Source organism: Varroa destructor, unplaced genomic scaffold, assembly GCF_002443255.2.
Source record: "Varroa destructor unplaced genomic scaffold, Vdes_3.0 BEIS01000002.1, whole genome shotgun sequence".
Taxonomy (NCBI): Eukaryota; Metazoa; Arthropoda; class Arachnida; order Mesostigmata; family Varroidae; genus Varroa; species Varroa destructor.
In genome coordinates, this window is record NW_019211455.1 from 2,091,149 (window position 1) to 2,110,592 (window position 19,444).

Sequence of the window (19,444 nt, forward strand, 5' to 3'; positions counted from 1 at the left end):
AAGTATCACTGGCAACAATTGAAGAAAAATCGGACGAAAAGCATGAAACGTTATCATATTTTCTATGTGCATATAGATAGACAAACATACACAACGACCTACATCGAATTTATAAAACCCTCTATACCAGATAAGATGGAACTTGTAAAGGAAGACACCCTTATAATTTCTTCTGATAATGGCCCATGAGCAGTGATATCGCCGATCTCCATCTGCGGTTGAACTTCAATAAGTTTTTATGATTTCCAAGGATGGACTTTAAACAAAGATAGAGGCTTAGTAGGTACAATGCTGTTAAAAGGCCACATAATAATAGAGCATATGTCATTCTCGGTAACACCGTTTTTGCCCATCCACCTGTATATGTATCTTCGTGCACAAATATGATTTTTAAGTTTTCGACTGAGTCAAATGTTGCTTTCAAAAATTATTTGGTCTAGTATTAAAAAACTAACTTCTGAAAATTGTTATTCAAAATTGGATTTAAAAGGATTTGTTCAAGTGGTGCTGCAAAGAAAAGACAACGATTATTGGAGGCCCTTTGTTCATTTCGAGTTTGCAGATCGCCTGCAGTTTCTGTTTAGGACAGTCCACTAAGCTAATGGACAGTAATACTAATGATAGTAAACTGGCACTAAGATCCACTGCATCAGCAATGGATCTTGTCGTCCACTAGTTTCAACAATGGCAAGTACTACGATGAGTCAGCAGTCGAGCGCAGCATTGATAGAAGAAGCAGTTAGAGGTGCTCTTAGAATAATTAAATTCGACAACCAAATTAGACTCGGGCAAAGGCGTTGGAAACGTTTGATGGGTCTATGCAAGGTGATATAAGAGGATCGCAGTAGTCAAAATGGTGGGCTAAAAGAGCGTGGAGTCAGATAGGCTTGCCAGAAGCGCAGGAGTGAACAGGTTTAGAGAGCTCTCGAAGTCTAGTAGTAGGGCCTAAGCTGACGCAGACCAAGTAGAGAGCCTTTTTTATCGTACGATGAGTGCGCAGAGGAAGTGGATTTTACACGGAACTAACGAGAAAATTCGCTAGATTTTTTTTCTTTCCCTTTGCTATAGCTTCCTGGGTGCTTGTTTCGGTGAATGCTCCTTTCCGCAGGAGGTGCCTGGAGCTTAACGAACGCCCAGGCCATTATGGAGCGGCAAAGACAGCTCAAGGTCAATGGGAGAAGTGCTTTTCTGTCGGAAGGACCTTCTACTTCCATACCGGTACTGACAGTAGAAGCGCCACCTTTGCTTCTGGACGGAGCACTGCCTGTGTAAAACGATAAAGAAAGAAGGCGTCAAAAGTCAGGAGGAAAGGGTGAGGCAAACCGGAGCACGAAGGCTCGACACGTGAGCCTCCACCGCCAAGACAATAGGACCAACTTCATATTGGAAGCCCGCAATGCAATTACTAGTAGATAGATTTCTGCCTAGGGGTAGACTGCGATAGACATCGACAGATTAGGCTTAGTCCCTACGCGAGGCGCTAAGGCCTAAATAACAGACGAAGCTAAAAGGCCCCGAAGTAGCTGGTTATGTCAGGTAAAAATGTAGGGTAAAATGAAAAGGACGATTACTCTAAACACATCGACTTGAAGCAGTGGAACAAAACACGCGTCTTTGTCGCCATATCCCTAACGGGACCTACTAATTGTGTGCACCCTATTTTGCTGAACATCAAAGCTTCAAACGATTGTTGAGAGCGTAAATGTGTACGCCGCGGCTGCCTATTCTAACGGACATAAATGAGGTCAAGCCAAGGACGACGAACGCGGTCAGTTTACAGCTTACCAGTTATGGTCGTAGCCAATATTTTCGTTTGTCAATAACCTATGGATCGTTATATGATTCTACCATCTGTCATGTAACTAACGTTGATCTGTCTTGTCTTTGGTAGCTCATCGCGGTTCACATGCCTATAAATGCACTATTTTAGCGAACGTGCAGATATAATGGGTATTTGAATCCATCATAACTTTGATTTCAGATTTGTCGAGATTTACCGCAAAGCTTTGCATCGTCGCGTAAATTTGCACCCGCAAATTGCTGGTGGCCCTATCGACTTTGGGCTGGCAACAAATGACAACTCATGATTGAATTGTTTACCTACCCTCGCAATGTGTTGCTGTTTAAAAACGTATAGACTCTAGTGGTCTGACGGAGTCAGCGTCATATAAATAAACTCGTCCCATTTCCTGTGTATCCGTGAGACTTGTATCATTGTTATATTCCGTTCTGGGAACTCAGTTTGTACACCGTCTAATTTCTCAAATGTGCTATGACTTTTGATAAGTAATACTCATAATGATTTACAAAAAATGTTCATGAGGGGGCAATAATAAGTAAACGAGTACCATATCTAGTATTTCTAACGCATTATCGCACAGTGAACAATTTTAGGGGACGACCATTAACCTGTGCATTGCTTCCATGTTAAAAAAGTTAAACGTCAAAGACTACTTCTAGATCTGTAGACCACAGTTTCCTAGTGATTATTCCCAGCGTATTAATTAAGCTCCGGAAGGACATGTTTGCCAGATACCTGTGGTAAATTCTAAATTGAAAATATACGTAGACAGATCTAGGTAGGCAGATCTGACTTCAGTTTATGGACTTTGGTCACATTCGAATAACTTATATGGATAGTTGTAGTAGTAGTAGTAGTTAAGCATAAACGTTTTGGCGAGTCATTTCAATATCGGATTCGAATACCTCTGTCTGCCACGCAATGTATTGTACGCCTCCTGTTTTGAGAGAAAATTTTGAAAAGGTAACAAGCTAAAGGCTGTCAGATGCAAAAGTTCAGCCACTAGTGCGTTCTGATACTGAAAGAATTACGCTAACCCGCTGTTCTGTACCACAAATTTGCTAATAAACTTCGTTTTCAAGTTATAACATAACTTTAATCCACTAATAATCTGCAACGCTAGTTGTGCGAACGTTAGCTTGTATTTCGCCTCTACCCAACATATATGTATAATTAAAAAATGTTTGCTACCAGTACCTTCTTAGATTCTCAGTCAGGTGTGCATCTATCGCCCCAGGAGGTGGGATAACGATCATTTAATAATCGCGGCGCCATTTAAGATGACGCCAATATCCAGCGCAGGAAGGAACGCTTCCCAATACACTAAATCTTGTATACGGCAGTCAAAGCTTCTGATGAGTTTAGCGGACGAGATTGACTGAGGGTGGACATCACAAAGAATTTAACTGCGCTAAAACCTTGGTAGAATTCAAGGGATAACAGGTTTGGTACTTAATGATATCCCACGGTCGGGCCCAACCATTGGGGACCACTGAGGAGATCGTTTCAGGTAATCCATGACTAAATTCCTCGTCCCTTCTCAAAGACTTGATACAACCAACTGCAAGCTGAACCTAGTTGATAAGTCACAAATAGTTACGCAAATATCTGTCGGCAAACCCTGGAATTGACGGGGGTAGCGCGACATAAATATCCACAAACGATAGCTAGCATTAAGAACCCTTAAATAATTGGTTCAAAGCAAAGCATCGTTCAATAATTATTTGAATGAAGTTTAGTGCACACACGCACGTACGTACGCCTTTACTTTTCCGAGCGTAGCAGTAGCAGCTATCGTACGATCAATTATTTCCTTAAGTGATTTTTTTGGTTTACTTTTACACGCATTTCTGAATGAGATTATGCCTCGAAGTTACACAGTATGATTAAAAATTGATTTTTTTTTTCTACAAATTCGTGCCGCTTGTTAATTAATTTATTGTGAGCTTCGGAGCGCCTTGAATAGGTAGCATTCTACGAAGCGCAAGATTTCTTCAACGAATTTTTGCAATTAGCGTATTCCATGTTATTACCAAGGGTACCGCTGGCAGGTCACCGCTTAGCAACACACGAGATTACCACCGTATTTCACAACAACAACACGATGTCCGCTGTTACCTTTTTCAGCCCTGGTTAGCTAATAAAGCGATTTGAAAGCAGGTATTTCTCACAGTTATTTTTCACGAATGATTTACAATTAAATCGGTCACGTTTCAAGTCAATTTCCATCATTTTTACAACTATTAATTTTGAATGCGTTCTACTCGCATCAGCTTGCACGGGGACTTGTCAAGCCATTAAGCTCTTAATTTCCGAAGAGCCGGTTCTTGCCTCTACGAGCATAGACACGTTTTCTAAGACCAGGTTCTGATCATTTCGCTGTACCTTCGCAAGAAATACCTGCAAAAAAACAATAATTATGTTTATTTGGTAAAGGCTGCCTATACGTCTGTATGTGTTCGTCGCATGGTAGCACTTCATAGGCAGTTTATCAATATCAGCAGTCTAAAATAGAGCTACGGAGCTAGACTGAACGCTCATTTGTTAATTCTATTTGCTAGATCTTGTTTATTATGGCGAGAAGCAAGATATGGCTGAAAGTCAATTATCGATTACATTCGAATATACTATTGCAAGTATACGAAAAGAATACTGTTAGAAATTAGCTGTCACCGCAGGCATGGGTCGACCAACATCCAAAGACTAAAACAAACCGCTACGGATGTGCGTTCGTATTTGGGTTTAAGGGCAAGCTTACTAAAGGAGGGCTTTGACGCGCACGTAAAGCTTTCTAGCATCGACGGAAGTACTGTATATAGAAGGCAAGCGAAAGATAATTTGTGCAAAGGATCTCCTCAGCAATGACGTCTAATAATTTCTTCCAAAGAGAGCAGGTACCGCGGTGCAACGTTCTAGACCGAGAACAATTTCATTATACTCCATCGATGCTCACCACCCATGATCCACATAACAGGACATGCCGTGCTATATATACTTCTTGGATAAATTTAATTATTTTTAAAAATGTATTTCGAAACAATTGAGATTGCGTGACCTATTGAATTCAGCTCAATGCTGCCAGCGTACACAAAACCTAAGCGTATTCTATGAAATCGATGGTTTGTATGATTAATGAAAATGTCCTGTTTTTTTCTCGCCGACGATGATGAAAATGAAAGTTATCCACAGTTCGCGATCCTTTTAAATTAAACACATTATTGTAAGTCATAAGCCTATTAGGTAATTTAGAAAAACACTAAATCACTTGAGACCAGATAGTAAACGAAGACACCTATTACATATGTATTTTCACATAGTAATCAGTTCCCACGTTGAAATCACTTATCAGGGATCCCTGAGCGTAACTACAGTCGTTTATTTGACCTGAACGAAGTAACTAACATCAACTGAAGACGTAAAGTTGTCGAGCCTTAAGGCTATCAGCACGTGTCCATGTCAGAAATAGGATGATCTGTTTACCGAATAGGAATTCATTCTGCGCAGGCACGAGCCTACCTAATCGTTAAGTTTCTCTTGCTGGAAACCCATGTCACCGGGGGACGGAGGGCTCACCCGTGACTTAATACTATAGCCTTTTAGTCCCGAATATCTGAAGTGTTCTATTCGATACAAACAAAGTACCCTGTATAGTTATTGTGCCTGTGTGTTCTGATGGTAATTACGATCGGTGTGCGTACTCGGACAATTCTGTCATAGAACGTACAGATACTTTTTGTAATTTGCACATGCTAACAATGGAGTGATACGCTCACTCAGCTGGATGTATAATGTTTCGTACATTAATTGTTCCCGCAGCTTGCGCGCAAAAAACACAACGAGCGTGCTAAAAGGAAGGAAGCTTCATACGCATTTCGATTCGAAGCAATATTTACTACATCGTTGAGGTTGGCCTCAACAATACGATAAATCTCTTACGAAACCGCTGAAATTTATCATGCCAGTCATCATTAGTTGATCTGTTGTCTAAGGTACCTGCACATAGGTCGACCTTATAAAGGAGCCGAAGCACGCGAGCTTCGAAGCATATTGGGAATGTTCAGAGGTGCCTGGACATGTTAGAAAGGCCTTTGTAGATGGAATATTGTAGAGAAAGGACTAAATGAAAAATCGACTACGTATAGAGCTAGGCCTGTTCCGTCGTTCGGAATTTTTCCCCTACTTAGCGATTTCACTCCTCATTTAAGCTAGTCCATTTGGTTACATTTAAATTAAAAAAAAATGCCACCTCATTATTGACCCAGCATGGTTCCGTAAAATTCTCATATCGTGTATGAAGTATTAGGTTGAATTATTCTCACTTGTCACCGATACTTAACGTCGCGCTACGAATATGAGCAAAACGACGATTTTCTTTGTTTCGAAATGGTATAGATAAGGAAAGACATAATTTTTTTTCTTCAGAAAAGCACATTTTGACAAACCCACTATTTCGTCTGCTTTGTTTGAGAGATTCGCGTACGGTTAGCGATATTCCTAGATACGTAGGGAATGCTTGACACAGCTACCGCCAACCGTTGCCTAGACAACGGCACTGGTTGCTCCTCCAGGTCCTCCTATATACGAATGTATGCATTCTCCGAACATACAGCGGGGATTGGCCTAAGAGACTTGCTCGGATTGTAAATCCGTTCCCATTTTGCTAACGCCAGGCAAAAAACGTTCTCCAGAAAGAACATCCTGAAACCGTCAATGACTATCTGCCACGCAGCGATAGATGGCTATTTTAAATTCATTGTAGTGCCTTAAAGCAAAACTCCAAATCGTCTTTCCTCATACGTTGTTCTTAACGTTTGTATCTATCAAGTGTTATTCAAGTACTGACAAACCTTAATGGTTAACTTGGTGTTTTTATCAACCGAAATCGATTAATGTGTCCAACGATATGCACTAAGCCCACAATCACAAGCCAAATTGGAGGTGGAGCATTGCGGCTGAATTTTTGCCAAACCTTCAAAAAAATACCCCAGTCTACTTCCAACTTACTGCTGTTCCTAAAAACTTCATCCCGATTATGATAGTCTATTTATTTTACGAAGCGAACATTGCAGTTGTTGGGACCACGACGCCTAGCTTTGGAAAATCCTAGCTCAAGGCTATTTCTTATTGGATTGCTTGACGCCCTGTCTTCCCTTAGGCGGGTGCTACAGCTCCTTATCCGATCAAGCGGTTAGAGGAGCCGCTGTCGAACCGACGTCAAAAAGAGTTATGAGGACCTCCTAGCGTAGGAAGTAATACCAACATTTGACAGTCTTTTCTTCTACTCCAACGTTAGAATACAGGTAGCAGGGTAATCGTGAAGTCCTTCAAGGCGTATGCGCATCGTCTTCGACGAACGAGAGAGCCCTTTTGACCCGAAGGTCTCTGCATTTTTCTCCTCGATTGCTGCTTCCGTTCAGCATCATCAGAATGAAATGTTGTCTGGTCTGTTCCCGTCAATGCTGTCACTGATACAGAAGAGTTCGATATCATGAAGACGCCTAAGACGTGTCGATGCTGTTAAACGAGTCGCCACGAAGCTTTCGACGTAGTTATATTACTAGCACACGAACGCCGAGGGCAAAGCGGCTGTCGCTGAAGGCAACCAGACGACGGTGACAGGGACGTGTCCGCATCGGAGCAAACAAAAAAGAGACCTAAATCGAGCGGCTTTACTGCTTCTGACGTGCAGCCAGTGAAGCTTATTTTTGCGCCTTGACTCGATTATATCCACCACCAGGTTCATCTGTATTTGCCAACCCATAACAACAATTTCGTGCCGCTCGCGGCTGGAGTTCCGAGTGTTTGAACACGGCACGATTCTAGCTACGATATCAATGTAATTTTATACAACATTTTCTGTGAAATAGTTTCTGCTTCGGCGTCATTCGACGATGCTAAATTTATGTCGTGCTCTACCAGAGAATTCTATCCAAGGAGGTAGGCAATTTTTACGCGAGCGGACAAAAAGGCATGGACGAAGTAAAAAGTGTCTGCGCATGTTAGTGTAAACGGTAAATTCAACACCATTCAGTAGTAAATAGCAGTGACATTTCTAAAGTGCAGCTGATTTTTTCCTTTGTCAGCGTCATTTATACATTCATTAACGTTTATTAGGTTTGAACGGTTTAACAAATGGCTGCCAATGTCAAATCCCTGGCTTTTTGAGTAACAGGAAGAATCGAAAATAATGAGGATTACTCTTACTACCGGCTGTTTTATTCAGTCCAGAGGTACAAATATATTATTTTTAAAACGTGCTTACTTTAAATATTCGCGCGCTTCAACAGTGTTTTATCACAAACCTGATGAAACCACAATGATTTTATCCTAAGCGTATATTGTTAACATTCGAAGTTGACATTTAATTGAGCTTATTTTGTTTTTGTCCGTCTAGATAACGAAGCGCCCTTACGAAGAATTCATAATGCAAAAATATCTGCTAAGCCATATATTCTATAGACTAATAAGGTCAGTTGCCTGATTGACTCGGTGCGACTGACTGTACATCTATATAATTCCTTCTGAGTTTCTAGCTTTTAGGCTTTTGTAAACAACAAAGCCAGCTGTGATGCAACGAAACGTCATCGTTGTCACTAAGTTGTACAAGAGGAAGCCAACGGCGTGCACTTTAGTAAGTAAATTGCCGTTTAACCTTTCGGCTGTCCTGTGCTTTCCGTAGGCGAAACTCCCACACAGACGCACATTTGATTATACGTTTAGAAATGGTTATAGTGGGACGCGGCAGGGTAAATGACTACCAATGCAGACCATTCGAAAAGCAATGATACCATGGAAATTGGACTGATAGCTGAGCATTCAAAGCAGCTGTTGTTCAATAGAAACTTGATTATTATCGTTCTTTTCGAATGAAAAAGTAAGGCAGGGCAAAGCGTTTTGTTACCGCTATCAAGCCAAGGACTTAGCGTTACAGATCGCCTGTAGCCTATGGGATATTCCTAATTTGTTTATGTTCGTCCGAGCGAGTCGAAACCTAGCAATGTTCTATTTATTATTAAGGAGCTATTTAAGGACGTCGATAACGCATTTTCTATGATTTGCGACCAACGCGCACGTTAATCGGAAACGTCTCGATGGAAAGTATTAAATATATATACTTTGCACTTTATTATTAGTGTTTGTCGTGTGCCACATTTTTGAGGACGCCTTCAATAGGCCAAAATACAAATCGCCAAGGAGCCTAACAAGTGAAGCTGCATTAACCAATGCATAGATTTAGCGTATAGCATACTCTTCACTTTGCTCTCACAACCTTTTAGTAAAATGCGCTTTATAATAGCTAATAACATATACTTTTCAAATTAAAAAAAAAACAAATTACAAGCAAAATGTACCTGTAGTACAAACCATAGCTATTCAACAAACGGTTATGAGACTCTTTTCTTTTTTTTAAATATAATTGCTTTTATAGACTAGCGCTTTAGGGCTAGGTGCTTCACTGTATCACTACCTAATACATCTCTAAAATATATAGAATGTTAATTTAGAAATAAAGATTATATAATGATTTCAATGATCAAAGTCGGCAACGAACGGTTTGCTCGTTTACGGTTGGCCTCTGGCAATTTTGGGGTTTTAAAACAGTATGCATCAAAATGTAATTAAGGAAACACACAAGTTTTTTTCTTGTACATATCGAACTGTCTAATCTAATGAATCTTAATGTGACGACCGAAGTAGTAATTTATGTAAAAATTAATTGTGGATGATATGTTTTTTAATTGGCAACGAGCTCATGCTCAATGAGCTCTGCGGTCGTTTTAATTCGTAGTGAAAAAAGGGCAGGGTAAGACGCACCATATATAATAATACGCTGAGTCGTCACATTCATCATCACTAATAACTTGTGCATTGCTTGCCCGAACCTTAGAAAGTATGAAACTTATGCTCCATTGATAACACCCGTTTATTGTACTATAAACAGTAATTTGTGCCACTGCTACGATCGTGTCGGGCCATATAGAACCTGTCGCAACGGAAATTCTGGTAATTCGTTATATTCTTTATGGTTTCAATATCCTATCTAGACACGTGGTGGTCTTGGGTCAGATGCTAATGGGAGACTAGCTTATACTAAATAAGAATGCAGCAGCAGCAGCGCGGTGATCTGCGAAATGAACTGGATATGGTCAGATGTTTCCTCTAAAATTCGCATACAGAGAGTGCTATCACTATTTCAGGCTTTTTTGCACCGATCCCGTAGTGCACCGCTGATCAGCTTCCATGTGTGCACACATTGCTCTATTCTATGTTTGGCAATGTTTATCTCGTTACTGTGCTAATGTAACAACGAAACAACAAATCAAAATCATGCGGTAGTTCTATCGATTGCTGGCCGAAGCTTCGTAAATTAAGAAGGCTCTAGCGAAAGTATGTTTGCAATCGAATCTCTCTGTTATCATTGACAGGGTACCCTGTAGTGTTTTTTATTCGCCACTTCATAATAACAGCTGTATAACATCATAATCGATACTTTTCGTCGTCGCGTAATACTGCTCATACGTCTTTGACACACAATCAATGCTCCAGTAATAACATCTTCAGTCGACTCTGATTCCGGCTGTTTTCTGTTTCTTTCCGCATAGTCGATAGGTGAGTAACCTTTCTTCGTTAGCTGAAATTGGATTGCTTCGGGCCATCGTACTGTGCGCTATACCATGGCGCCTCCGGCGCTGGCCAGCCTGACCACGGCGAAATTGCAGATGTTTCTGTTCCTTCTTGTTGTGCTTTTCAAATATCTCCCGTTTGCTAAGCAGCGAATCAGATCTTTGGGTTAGTGACTGTCATCTTATGGTACTTAGTTAAAGCGTTGCATCCCTACAAAGGTAAATATATCTCATACACACCGAAATCTACGTCTGATCTTGTACAAACGCTTTCGGTATTGACTTTGGCAGCTGGCCATAGCCTACAACGATGGCGTATGGATATCAACAGGTATTTTGGGGACTTTTCAGATCAGCACTAATTACTGAACGATCGTGCGGATGGTCGAACATAGATCATCGATCTGCTGCTTTTTTTCATTCTTCATAGTCTAAACGTCGACGTTCTCAGATTTGCCTTTGAAATAATGACTGCCGTTGACTCTCTTTGGTGTTGATGTTAGTATCGCCATAGTTTTCTATGGTATCTGGTCCTTTTTCTTTAGTGCTGCTACTGCTAAAGGAATATGCAAATATAATATTCTACTCGTGCTACGCACCGTCAAAAAGGAGGGGGGTAAACAGAGACTAGCAGGCCTGTACGGAAGGACGCAGAGAATCTGTTCGCACAAAAAATCCTTTTAAACGAGTGATATCATCGCTTCACTCCTTGCAGTTGCGGCGAAGGGAGGGAAAACGGCTGGTCAAGGGCTGGTCCAGCTCGCTTAGCCCCGCCGCCTGTGTTTTCGTTTCCATCTTAGTCTCTCCGCATTTTACAGCTGGCCATGATACATTTGCCAACAAGCCTGTCTACCCCTGCCCTCGTTTTTCTTTGAGGAGTACCATAGAAGCAGAAATTTTTAAAGCGCTACTGGCGAGTCGTCTGCATATCATGTGATGGCCGGGGCGCGTAAGCGTGGCCCGAAATGATACGAAGGGCTAGGGAAAAAACTGAAACTCGCTTATTCTATTAGTTTTGTTCGCTGTTTCCCTATTTTTTACGTTCTTCCGATTTTGCCAGAGAAGAGCCTTCATTAGCTACAGGCACTTCTGTGTGCGCCAAACTATCGCATTGTCAGAAAAGAGGAATGCAAGGGCGTCACCGAGCGAGCTGGCAAACACTGACCATGAAACTATTCAATATAGGTACGCATACGTATGATGGTTCTAACTTTGGCTAATGTGCAAAAATCGGTGGTTGTCGTGCAGCGGACAAAAAGGAAGTCCTAGACGAAAATCTGTTCCGCTTACCGCTGTATCAAGCAACGCGTAGTAATTGGTGATCGATTAGTAATGCTGCTTCTCGAAGCCGTTCCCCATGGTACGGCTATGAATGAATGAATGAATCTTCTGGCCTTTCAGGGAAGATGCCGCTGACGATCGACTAACCTTGAACGTCGCCAGCGAATAGCACCGCTCAAGTATCTGCATTTGACCACTGCTGTATGCGCTTAATGGTTGTGGCTGCGGTATTCGAGATGCAACCGAAGATTGGAACAAAATTGAGAGGGACATTTGACAAGTCAGACCTGCATTGGAACTGTCTCTGATTATAAGTTCACTGTAGAAATGCGATCATGGCATACTAAGTAAGAAAGTGTTTCGTTTTGGTGCTGCTCGTACAACGGTCGACATGAGAAACGTAGGTTATCTCCCTTTCGTCGTGACTGCTATCCTTATGGTGAGTTGACTACCTCATCGCCGAGGTCGAGAAACAATTGAAGCTATGCCTTATTCGGTACAAGCTGTTTGTTTGCTAGCCTCTTGGCGTTTAATGACGCCAACCGCTTCATAAGGAAGCAACGTTGATTTTTCTCATGGAAATGATCACTGATCGCGTGTTCGATCCATTGCGTCGCTTATTTCTAATGTGATCTCTGATGTATCACCTTTTGGCCGACCTGAATACATCAGGACAGAGCACGTACTTCGTAGACTTTAACAAATCACTTCGCGTCAACACGGTGTCGAGTGAATATATATTTGACGGACACGGACGTAGCGTTCTTTCTAACTGTACCAGAAATTAAACAAAGAAATCGATTCTAGTTTATAAGTACTTTTTGCCTCATCCATAGCCGTAGTTAAAATAAAAGTCTCGTAAATAGTGTGCAACCCTTTCCAAGTCGTAGAGAATATAGAGAGACGCAGTAAAGTGACTGTGCAAAATATATTATCAGAACTTAAATAGATCCACTTAGGCCCCGTTGTTCACTACGGCTGCTTTCTCAATAGTTTTTATTTAAATTTCAAATATTATCAGTTTAATTCGTTTGTTGCAAACTAACTACATAAAACGTAAAGCACGAGCAGATTTCGCGTGTGTCTTTCTGGTTTGCCCCATGAACACAACCTTCCTGGATATTTCGAACGCAGCGCTCCTCTCTGCTGTCGTTCAATAGGGAGTTCTCAATAATGTCCATCAAAGAATGAAAAGTTGTTTCCGCCATCTTGAATACAAGTGGTCACAGGGTTTTAGTTGCTGCCATTTAATAATCAGAATAGACTATTCGGCCATTTCGCATTTAAATATTCAGCTCTTTCGTAGCTGATTACTGCTTGAATCAAAGTAGATGGTATACAAAGGTCCTTGGCAGAAGGGTACCTATAAGAAGGGAGGCTTAATGCCTTCGTAATTCTTCTGCTTTTTCCGCAGACAAAAAGGTGTCTGGGCCCTATGATTTATTTATCTTCATCTAGCTTAGTAAGCGTTTGGCTCTGAATTCTATTCGTACGTATATCCCACTAGGGAAACTACCTGCGAGCATGCTCGTTAGTCAGATTAAACTAATAGCATTTTTGCTTATCTTCAATGGCAATATCTAAGAAAATAAACGAACGGACATTGCATGAATAATAGATAAAGCAAACGAGCACAGTCACACGCTTACTCATCCTATCAGGCCTATCCTGTACGGGGGGTAGCCGAACACGTTGGCAGGAGTTAAGGCGTTCAGCGGGACGCGTGATCGGATTGAAGCAACGCTGCCAATTTGACGGACATTTCTGCAATTCTAATCCTTTTCTAGACCCTAGTGTATTTTCTATTAGTGTTGATTCATTTGGGATTGTCATTTTTACACCGATCTTTCGCATATCGATGGCAACAGCAACGTAAGAAATTGCGATTTCTAACGTTGGCAAATACCGTGCAAAAGCTGTTTCCGTCGTTATGAGGCTATCCCTTATTGTCTTATGTTACTTACATTCGTCGTCACTATGTGGTAAGGAGTTGCATTCGAAACATAGAAAAATTCTCAACGTAGAAAATGTTTTTTCCTTGCGTGTAGTTTCCAAATATCCGATATATTAATGCAATTCAACGTATAAATATCGACAATGTGAACGACTTCATGAAGTATATACGTGTATAAATTTGTTTTCACTTTTACTATATTTTCCCCTTGTGCTATGCTAACAGATGTAAAACGAGAACCTTCAAGCCGTTAAAAGACTTTTCCGCTATCCTCTTTCTCTCGCTCTATATATATATATATATCTTTCTGTGAGGCTCAGGCAAAGAGAAGTACGCCGACCTCGTCTGAAGCTTGCCGAGCATACGCTTAACATTCAGTTGAAGGGCGATATTTTATTAGCAATTCGTGTATCGACACCGTTGCTTTACGCGTTGGCTTGAATTGTGATAGAACCAAATAATTACTACTTTATAGCCCTCATACGGGTAGGCTAATGCACTGTTTCAGTTAGTCGGCCCTAATTAGGCTTCACCTTTCGAACGAAAGGAACTCCCTACAAACGGAAAAGGCTACTTCGTGTCTTGGCCCGTAAAATATGTGATGGTTCAACAGCCGTCAGTTCACGTTGACCACAGAATAGCTGACGTATCTCATAGCGACAACAACAACTTTCAATTCTAATGAAACGGGGCAAACGGGATATGATATAGCTTTCTAATTTAGATGATACTATTTAGTTTTATTGCAATACAATGCACCAATAGATTTTCTAAATTAACTAAATTTGCTTTGTTTCGAATTAATCCTAGCATCTACCATTCTTCCTAGCAAATCTTATACAAAATGTCGTGAGCTACTGTTGCTTAGAGTGACGAAAACAGTCATTGGTTCATGAGAGCGTTTCATGTCGCCAATATTGAGACGCCATAGCCTACACGCTAGAGCCGTATACCCTAGAAAGCCATCCTCTGGCCCATAATCCAATCTAGTTAAATCTACTGTTGAAGAGGGCCTCTTGCCTAGCTATGGGTCTCTTATTGACGCAACCCCTTTACTTTAATGATTCAACAGGCAGTAACAGCTGCGTCGCGCGTCGATCATGCGTACAACCCATATCGGGAAGGTGGGTATTATCATTTTGATCACCAGGGAATTCCGCATTGGCACCCCGGCAGGTAACTTGTAACTAGCACATTGACGCGCGTTCACACCATTGACCACTATCGTAACCAGTTTGATAACATTACGTTGCCGTTAAAATTGGACAACTTAGAATCCGATTGGCTTAACCGTGTGTATCGCCTGTTTAGGTTCAGAGAAAGATTTTTCTAGTCCTTAACACACGTACATTGAGACGTAATATTGAGACGAGAATACCTAAATTGCATATTTCCAATATAAACCTGAATAAAACAAATTGATCTATCATCGCTCGTATGTCGACGAGACGTCCAAATTATAATCTGTGTCCAGTTAGTTTTCTTAACACGAGTATGTGATCAAAACAATCACACAGCTTCATGTCCTAACGAGATGAATTAAATACGAACGCTTTATTTGGGGCAGGTACCATTACCACGGCTACGATGAATACATTTACCGGTCACCTAAATACATAAAGTACCTAAGCGACCCAGTGGTTCATCAGCGTTTGCCCACGTACACGAGAACCTATGAGGTAACGAATTTTAAGCAAAAAAAATAACGAATCGCATATTAATATGAGGGGACCTTTTCACACCCAACAATTCAGTGTATATTTAAGCTGGACACATGTAGAGAATGAGATACTTTGTGGGAATCAACAAATTTTTTTACATACGTTCATCACCCTTCTCCGGCTCGTTTTTACAGGTCCCGGTTAATTATCGCCAAGTCGACCATCAGCATCACCATACCGACGATCGTACCATCGTTGAAAAGAAGATTTACAAGGTAATTGATTAGCTAAGAACGGCAATAGCTCTTATGGATTAATCATCCTCATAGCAAGGATACTTTCATTTTGTGGATTTCTTTGCATATAACATCAAACTAAAACCAATTCCGGCTATCGAATGTAAGTCAACTAGTTAGGACAAAGGTGACCGATGTGACGACCATCAAAGAGTTTCTTCTTAAGGCCGTCATTGGTTTGCCATCCATCGTAGTTTTTTATAGCCACGGATACAGAACGTAGGTGACAAAGCAAAGCTCTAAAAATTGAGTGCTATTTATTAAACACACTTTCATTTGATTCTGTAATATAGCATTTTTATGTGGTAACCTTGACCCATGGATATGTATATGGGATACTAGAAAATAGCATCTGTAATCGAGCACAGTCTTGGCTCGGGCGTTATTGACATTGGAAAATGAAGGTCATTGATAGTCTAACAAACTTTTCAAGGACAAAGCATAACTTCAGAAGGCCAAGCGTCAGATGTTGATCTTTACGTTACTAAACAAAACCCGAACGTCCCGTCTTCATTTTGATGCCCACTGATTTCTGTCAACTTAATTCTCCTTTCCAGCAAGAAATAACACCTGTTCACTGCCATATCGGACCGACCCACATCGATGACTCTGGCGTTCACGGCCATGTTCACTATTAAACTCAGATCAAACGCAAAATGAGACGATTTGATCTAATCAAATTTTTCTTTTCTCTATCTCAGTCTGATATTAGAATTTCCATATGTCACAACCAAACCGATGGGGCCGATGGACACGTACGACGCGAATGTTTCATTATTTATATGTCAAACGTATGCGCCACATGCATCCAGTCGAGAAGTGTCTCGAGTAAAACGTGGCAGGGGGCGACAAGACATAAAAGAAGATCAATTCAGAAAAAAAAAGACGTACAAAAAAGCCGAATCGAAAATTGATGTTCAGATAGAAAACAACTATGCCGTCAGTCTTGCCTCAGACGAAACTAGGGTCGTGAAAATCCTTCGTGTCTTTCTAACGAAATAGTTCTTCAAAATACGGTACTGATCTTTTGGCCTCGTGCTCAGTGGAAAATTAATTATAACTCTGTCGTGCTCCGTCCGACATCACTGTATGTGAAGATCGGGCCTGAGGATTACTTCAACGTCGTAAGTGTACTCGGGAAAACTCTAAGGCAGGAACGAGAAAAAAAAATATGAAAATACGAGACGTTCTGGAGGAGACGTCTGAATACAGACATTGTGTACGTCTTTTGATGTAATTTCTGACAGCATCTGTTTGCTATCGGACCGATGTACGAAGTATTGTGTGGCTGGATTCGAATGGCGCTTTTATGTATGCACCAGTACTGCCTATTGATTTTGTATATTTTTATCGTGAGTATGTCTATATATTTTAAATAAATTTTTAACCTTGTACGATAATCGGTTAGGCTTGTAGTTTCATTTTCGCTACCAAGGGCAATTAGGTGAAGGACGGTTGATAGGTATATACTTGCATGTTGTGCGCCCAACCTAAATCGTTACGCCTTGCTTTAGACGGGCGGCTTCCAGTAGTAGATGATGTGTACTTACACCGAATCTGAACCTGAACTACCGCTTAATAAGCGGTCGCTTTAAAATAAAAATGCCTATGGCACAAAAGCCTGAGCCTGGGCCGTAAACTCGGCACTAGGAACAAGTTGAAGAACTGTGAACTTTTACTAGGTAGTTTAGTTTAGAGTACATTTAGAGATAATCCCCAAGTGTGTTATGGATCTCAAATATAGACCCTGTACGATATAAACCCTTTAGTTTATTTCAACTAGCTAACGCTGTCGGAACATTTTGGGCAAAGGACTTACTACTATTCGGTAATTTCTGATAATATAGTGCCAATTCATCTGGGAGTGAATTGAAAGTACATTCTAATCCATGTGCCATCTATGTTATTAAGTTACTTACTTAATGCAACAGAGTTTCAAGACGTTAACAACATTAAGGTGAGCTGTGAGCTCATTCCAGCGGAAGAAATGCATAGAGCTTAGGACCTCGTGACGCAGCCATCCCATGTTTAAGACTCTGATGGTACATTTAGCCTTTGAGAGAATGTAAATTTTTTTTCCTAGTAATAATAATAGTAAAAATGTATATCAGTCTATATATACTATATACAGATATATATGTGTGATATGTATCATAAAGGGTATTAGGATCGATTGCGTTTCCTTATCTATACCCATATACCTTCTGAGATGGTTCATCGTGTTGGAACAGAAATGAGCCAAATAACAAAGTCTAAGGCAACGATTTCGTACTGCTCAAATAATACTCAGGTTTGTTAAGTCTAGCTGAATATATTTACATGGGAGGGATTGTTGGCCTACGTTTAATAGGTCTTTCTGAACGCTAACTGAGTCTTGAACAAGCAATCTTGATCATATGCGTGATAATTTTTCGGGCGAGTCCCTTACTCATACAACTAGAAACAGACACTATCAACTTTTACCGTCATGTAGTACACACCACGCTACCCAGCACTCATCTTATAGTAGACATCGTGTTATTCATCTTACTAGCCTAACAGGTCCCCCGCCAAGGACATCGCCACAAATGCTAGCATTACATCGCAGTCACGTCGTAATTATAGTCACGGCATTATGTATGTTTATAAGTACCGATTGATACCATTGGCACGCTAGTCATTAGCTTTCACGTATTAACCGAAATATATGACAAGGCCATAAACCAAAAAGAAGGAATTCCTAAAAATTGCCCCGGCTGAATGTTACCCACCCGAGCCTATTCCTCCCCCCCAATTGGTCATATTTAGTGACTACCTGCTTAAACCCGAAATTATAGTTGACCATTTCTAGGTGTGTATTAAGTTTGTGCCCGTACACAGCCGCCCCGTTGTCGGTGGCTCCTGGTCAATACCGATTAGTGCTTTCATTGGCATGGGTATAAACGCGTGTCGACGGCATCTCGTACAGTCTCCGGTTAGTTTATATCAATTCCATGTTCGTTCTGCGCAATAGATCATACGGAGCATTAACGTTAGCTACTGTCTTCATTTGTTCATGTTTTCTCAATCATCATCGCTGAGGATGCTTGATAGATGGAAGGCGGCGGCCTCACAGATCTAAACTAGAACATCGTCCGCATCCCTACCACGATCTTCATTCTCTTCATAAATCAACTGAAGGTGGTAGAAGACGCAACAGACAAATATTACAATGAACTAAATTCGAAAGGAGCGACAGTCTTCAATCATTGCCCGTGCATGCTTCTAAAAAACTAGCCACTCTGTTTTCCCAACTCCCCCAGCAGACGAGCTTTCCTCTTGCACCAGTGACAAGCGCTAGAAGGAGTACAGCCTTGTTGGTGCGTTACTGTATTCCACTACGAGCTTGGGCGTGGCAACGGAACGACGGGACCTGGCACGTGGACGAAAACCGAAAATAAAAACGACAGTGGTATGACAGCAAAACTGATGTTGTTAAGGAAAGCTTCGATGATCTCTCCTGCTGCGTAGTATTATTGACTAGCAGCATCTTAGCCATGGCGACCAGTATACAATTGATGTTTATCTTGCCTTCAGTGTTCTTCTTCCTCTTCTACCTCGTACGCATTCTTCTGGGGCTTATAGGGCCGTTCCTGAAACTAAGTGTTCGCACGGCTTACACACTCATCGCGCATGACGTTGTACTCTCGCCGTATATCTCGCACAATAAGTAAGAGGATGCACTGTATAGGGAACGTCGTGTACAGCACAGCGGCAGCCGTCGCTATCGACTTTTTTGAACAAGAACAAACGTTATAGAGCGCTGCTTGCGAACAGAGCCGATGGCGCGGCAAATATATGAATAGAAA

The 19,444-nt window shown here is 41.2% G+C and overlaps 1 protein-coding gene and 2 long non-coding RNA genes across 4 annotated transcripts; 2 read left to right on the forward strand and 1 right to left on the reverse strand.

The window, feature by feature from the left end:
- Positions 1 to 871: 871 nt before the first annotated feature.
- Positions 872 to 2,894, forward strand: LOC147757239 (uncharacterized). The gene is made up of 2 exons (XR_015320924.1): positions 872 to 1,768; positions 1,982 to 2,894. It is a non-coding gene; the product is annotated as an uncharacterized LOC147757239 (long non-coding RNA).
- A 6,813-nt stretch (positions 2,895 to 9,707) lies between these two features.
- On the reverse strand, positions 9,708 to 11,713 carry LOC147757240 (uncharacterized). The gene is made up of 2 exons (XR_015320532.1): positions 10,666 to 11,713; positions 9,708 to 10,567 (listed from the first exon to the last, which is right to left on the reverse strand). It is a non-coding gene; the product is annotated as an uncharacterized LOC147757240 (long non-coding RNA).
- Positions 11,714 to 11,921: 208 nt separating this feature from the next.
- Positions 11,922 to 17,022, forward strand: LOC111245727 (uncharacterized). 2 transcript variants are annotated; one of them, XM_022794434.2, is made up of 5 exons: positions 11,922 to 12,106; positions 14,733 to 14,836; positions 15,228 to 15,339; positions 15,516 to 15,596; positions 16,175 to 17,022. In XM_022794434.2, exons 1-5 carry the CDS (start codon positions 12,098 to 12,100, stop codon positions 16,253 to 16,255), a joined length of 387 nt encoding a protein of 128 aa, XP_022650169.1. In that variant the 5' UTR covers positions 11,922 to 12,097; the 3' UTR covers positions 16,256 to 17,022. The 2 variants fall into 2 exon arrangements, with proteins under 2 accessions (XP_022650169.1, XP_022650168.1); XM_022794433.2 differs by having other exon boundaries at positions 11,959 to 12,145.
- The last annotated feature ends 2,422 nt before the right edge of the window (positions 17,023 to 19,444 follow it).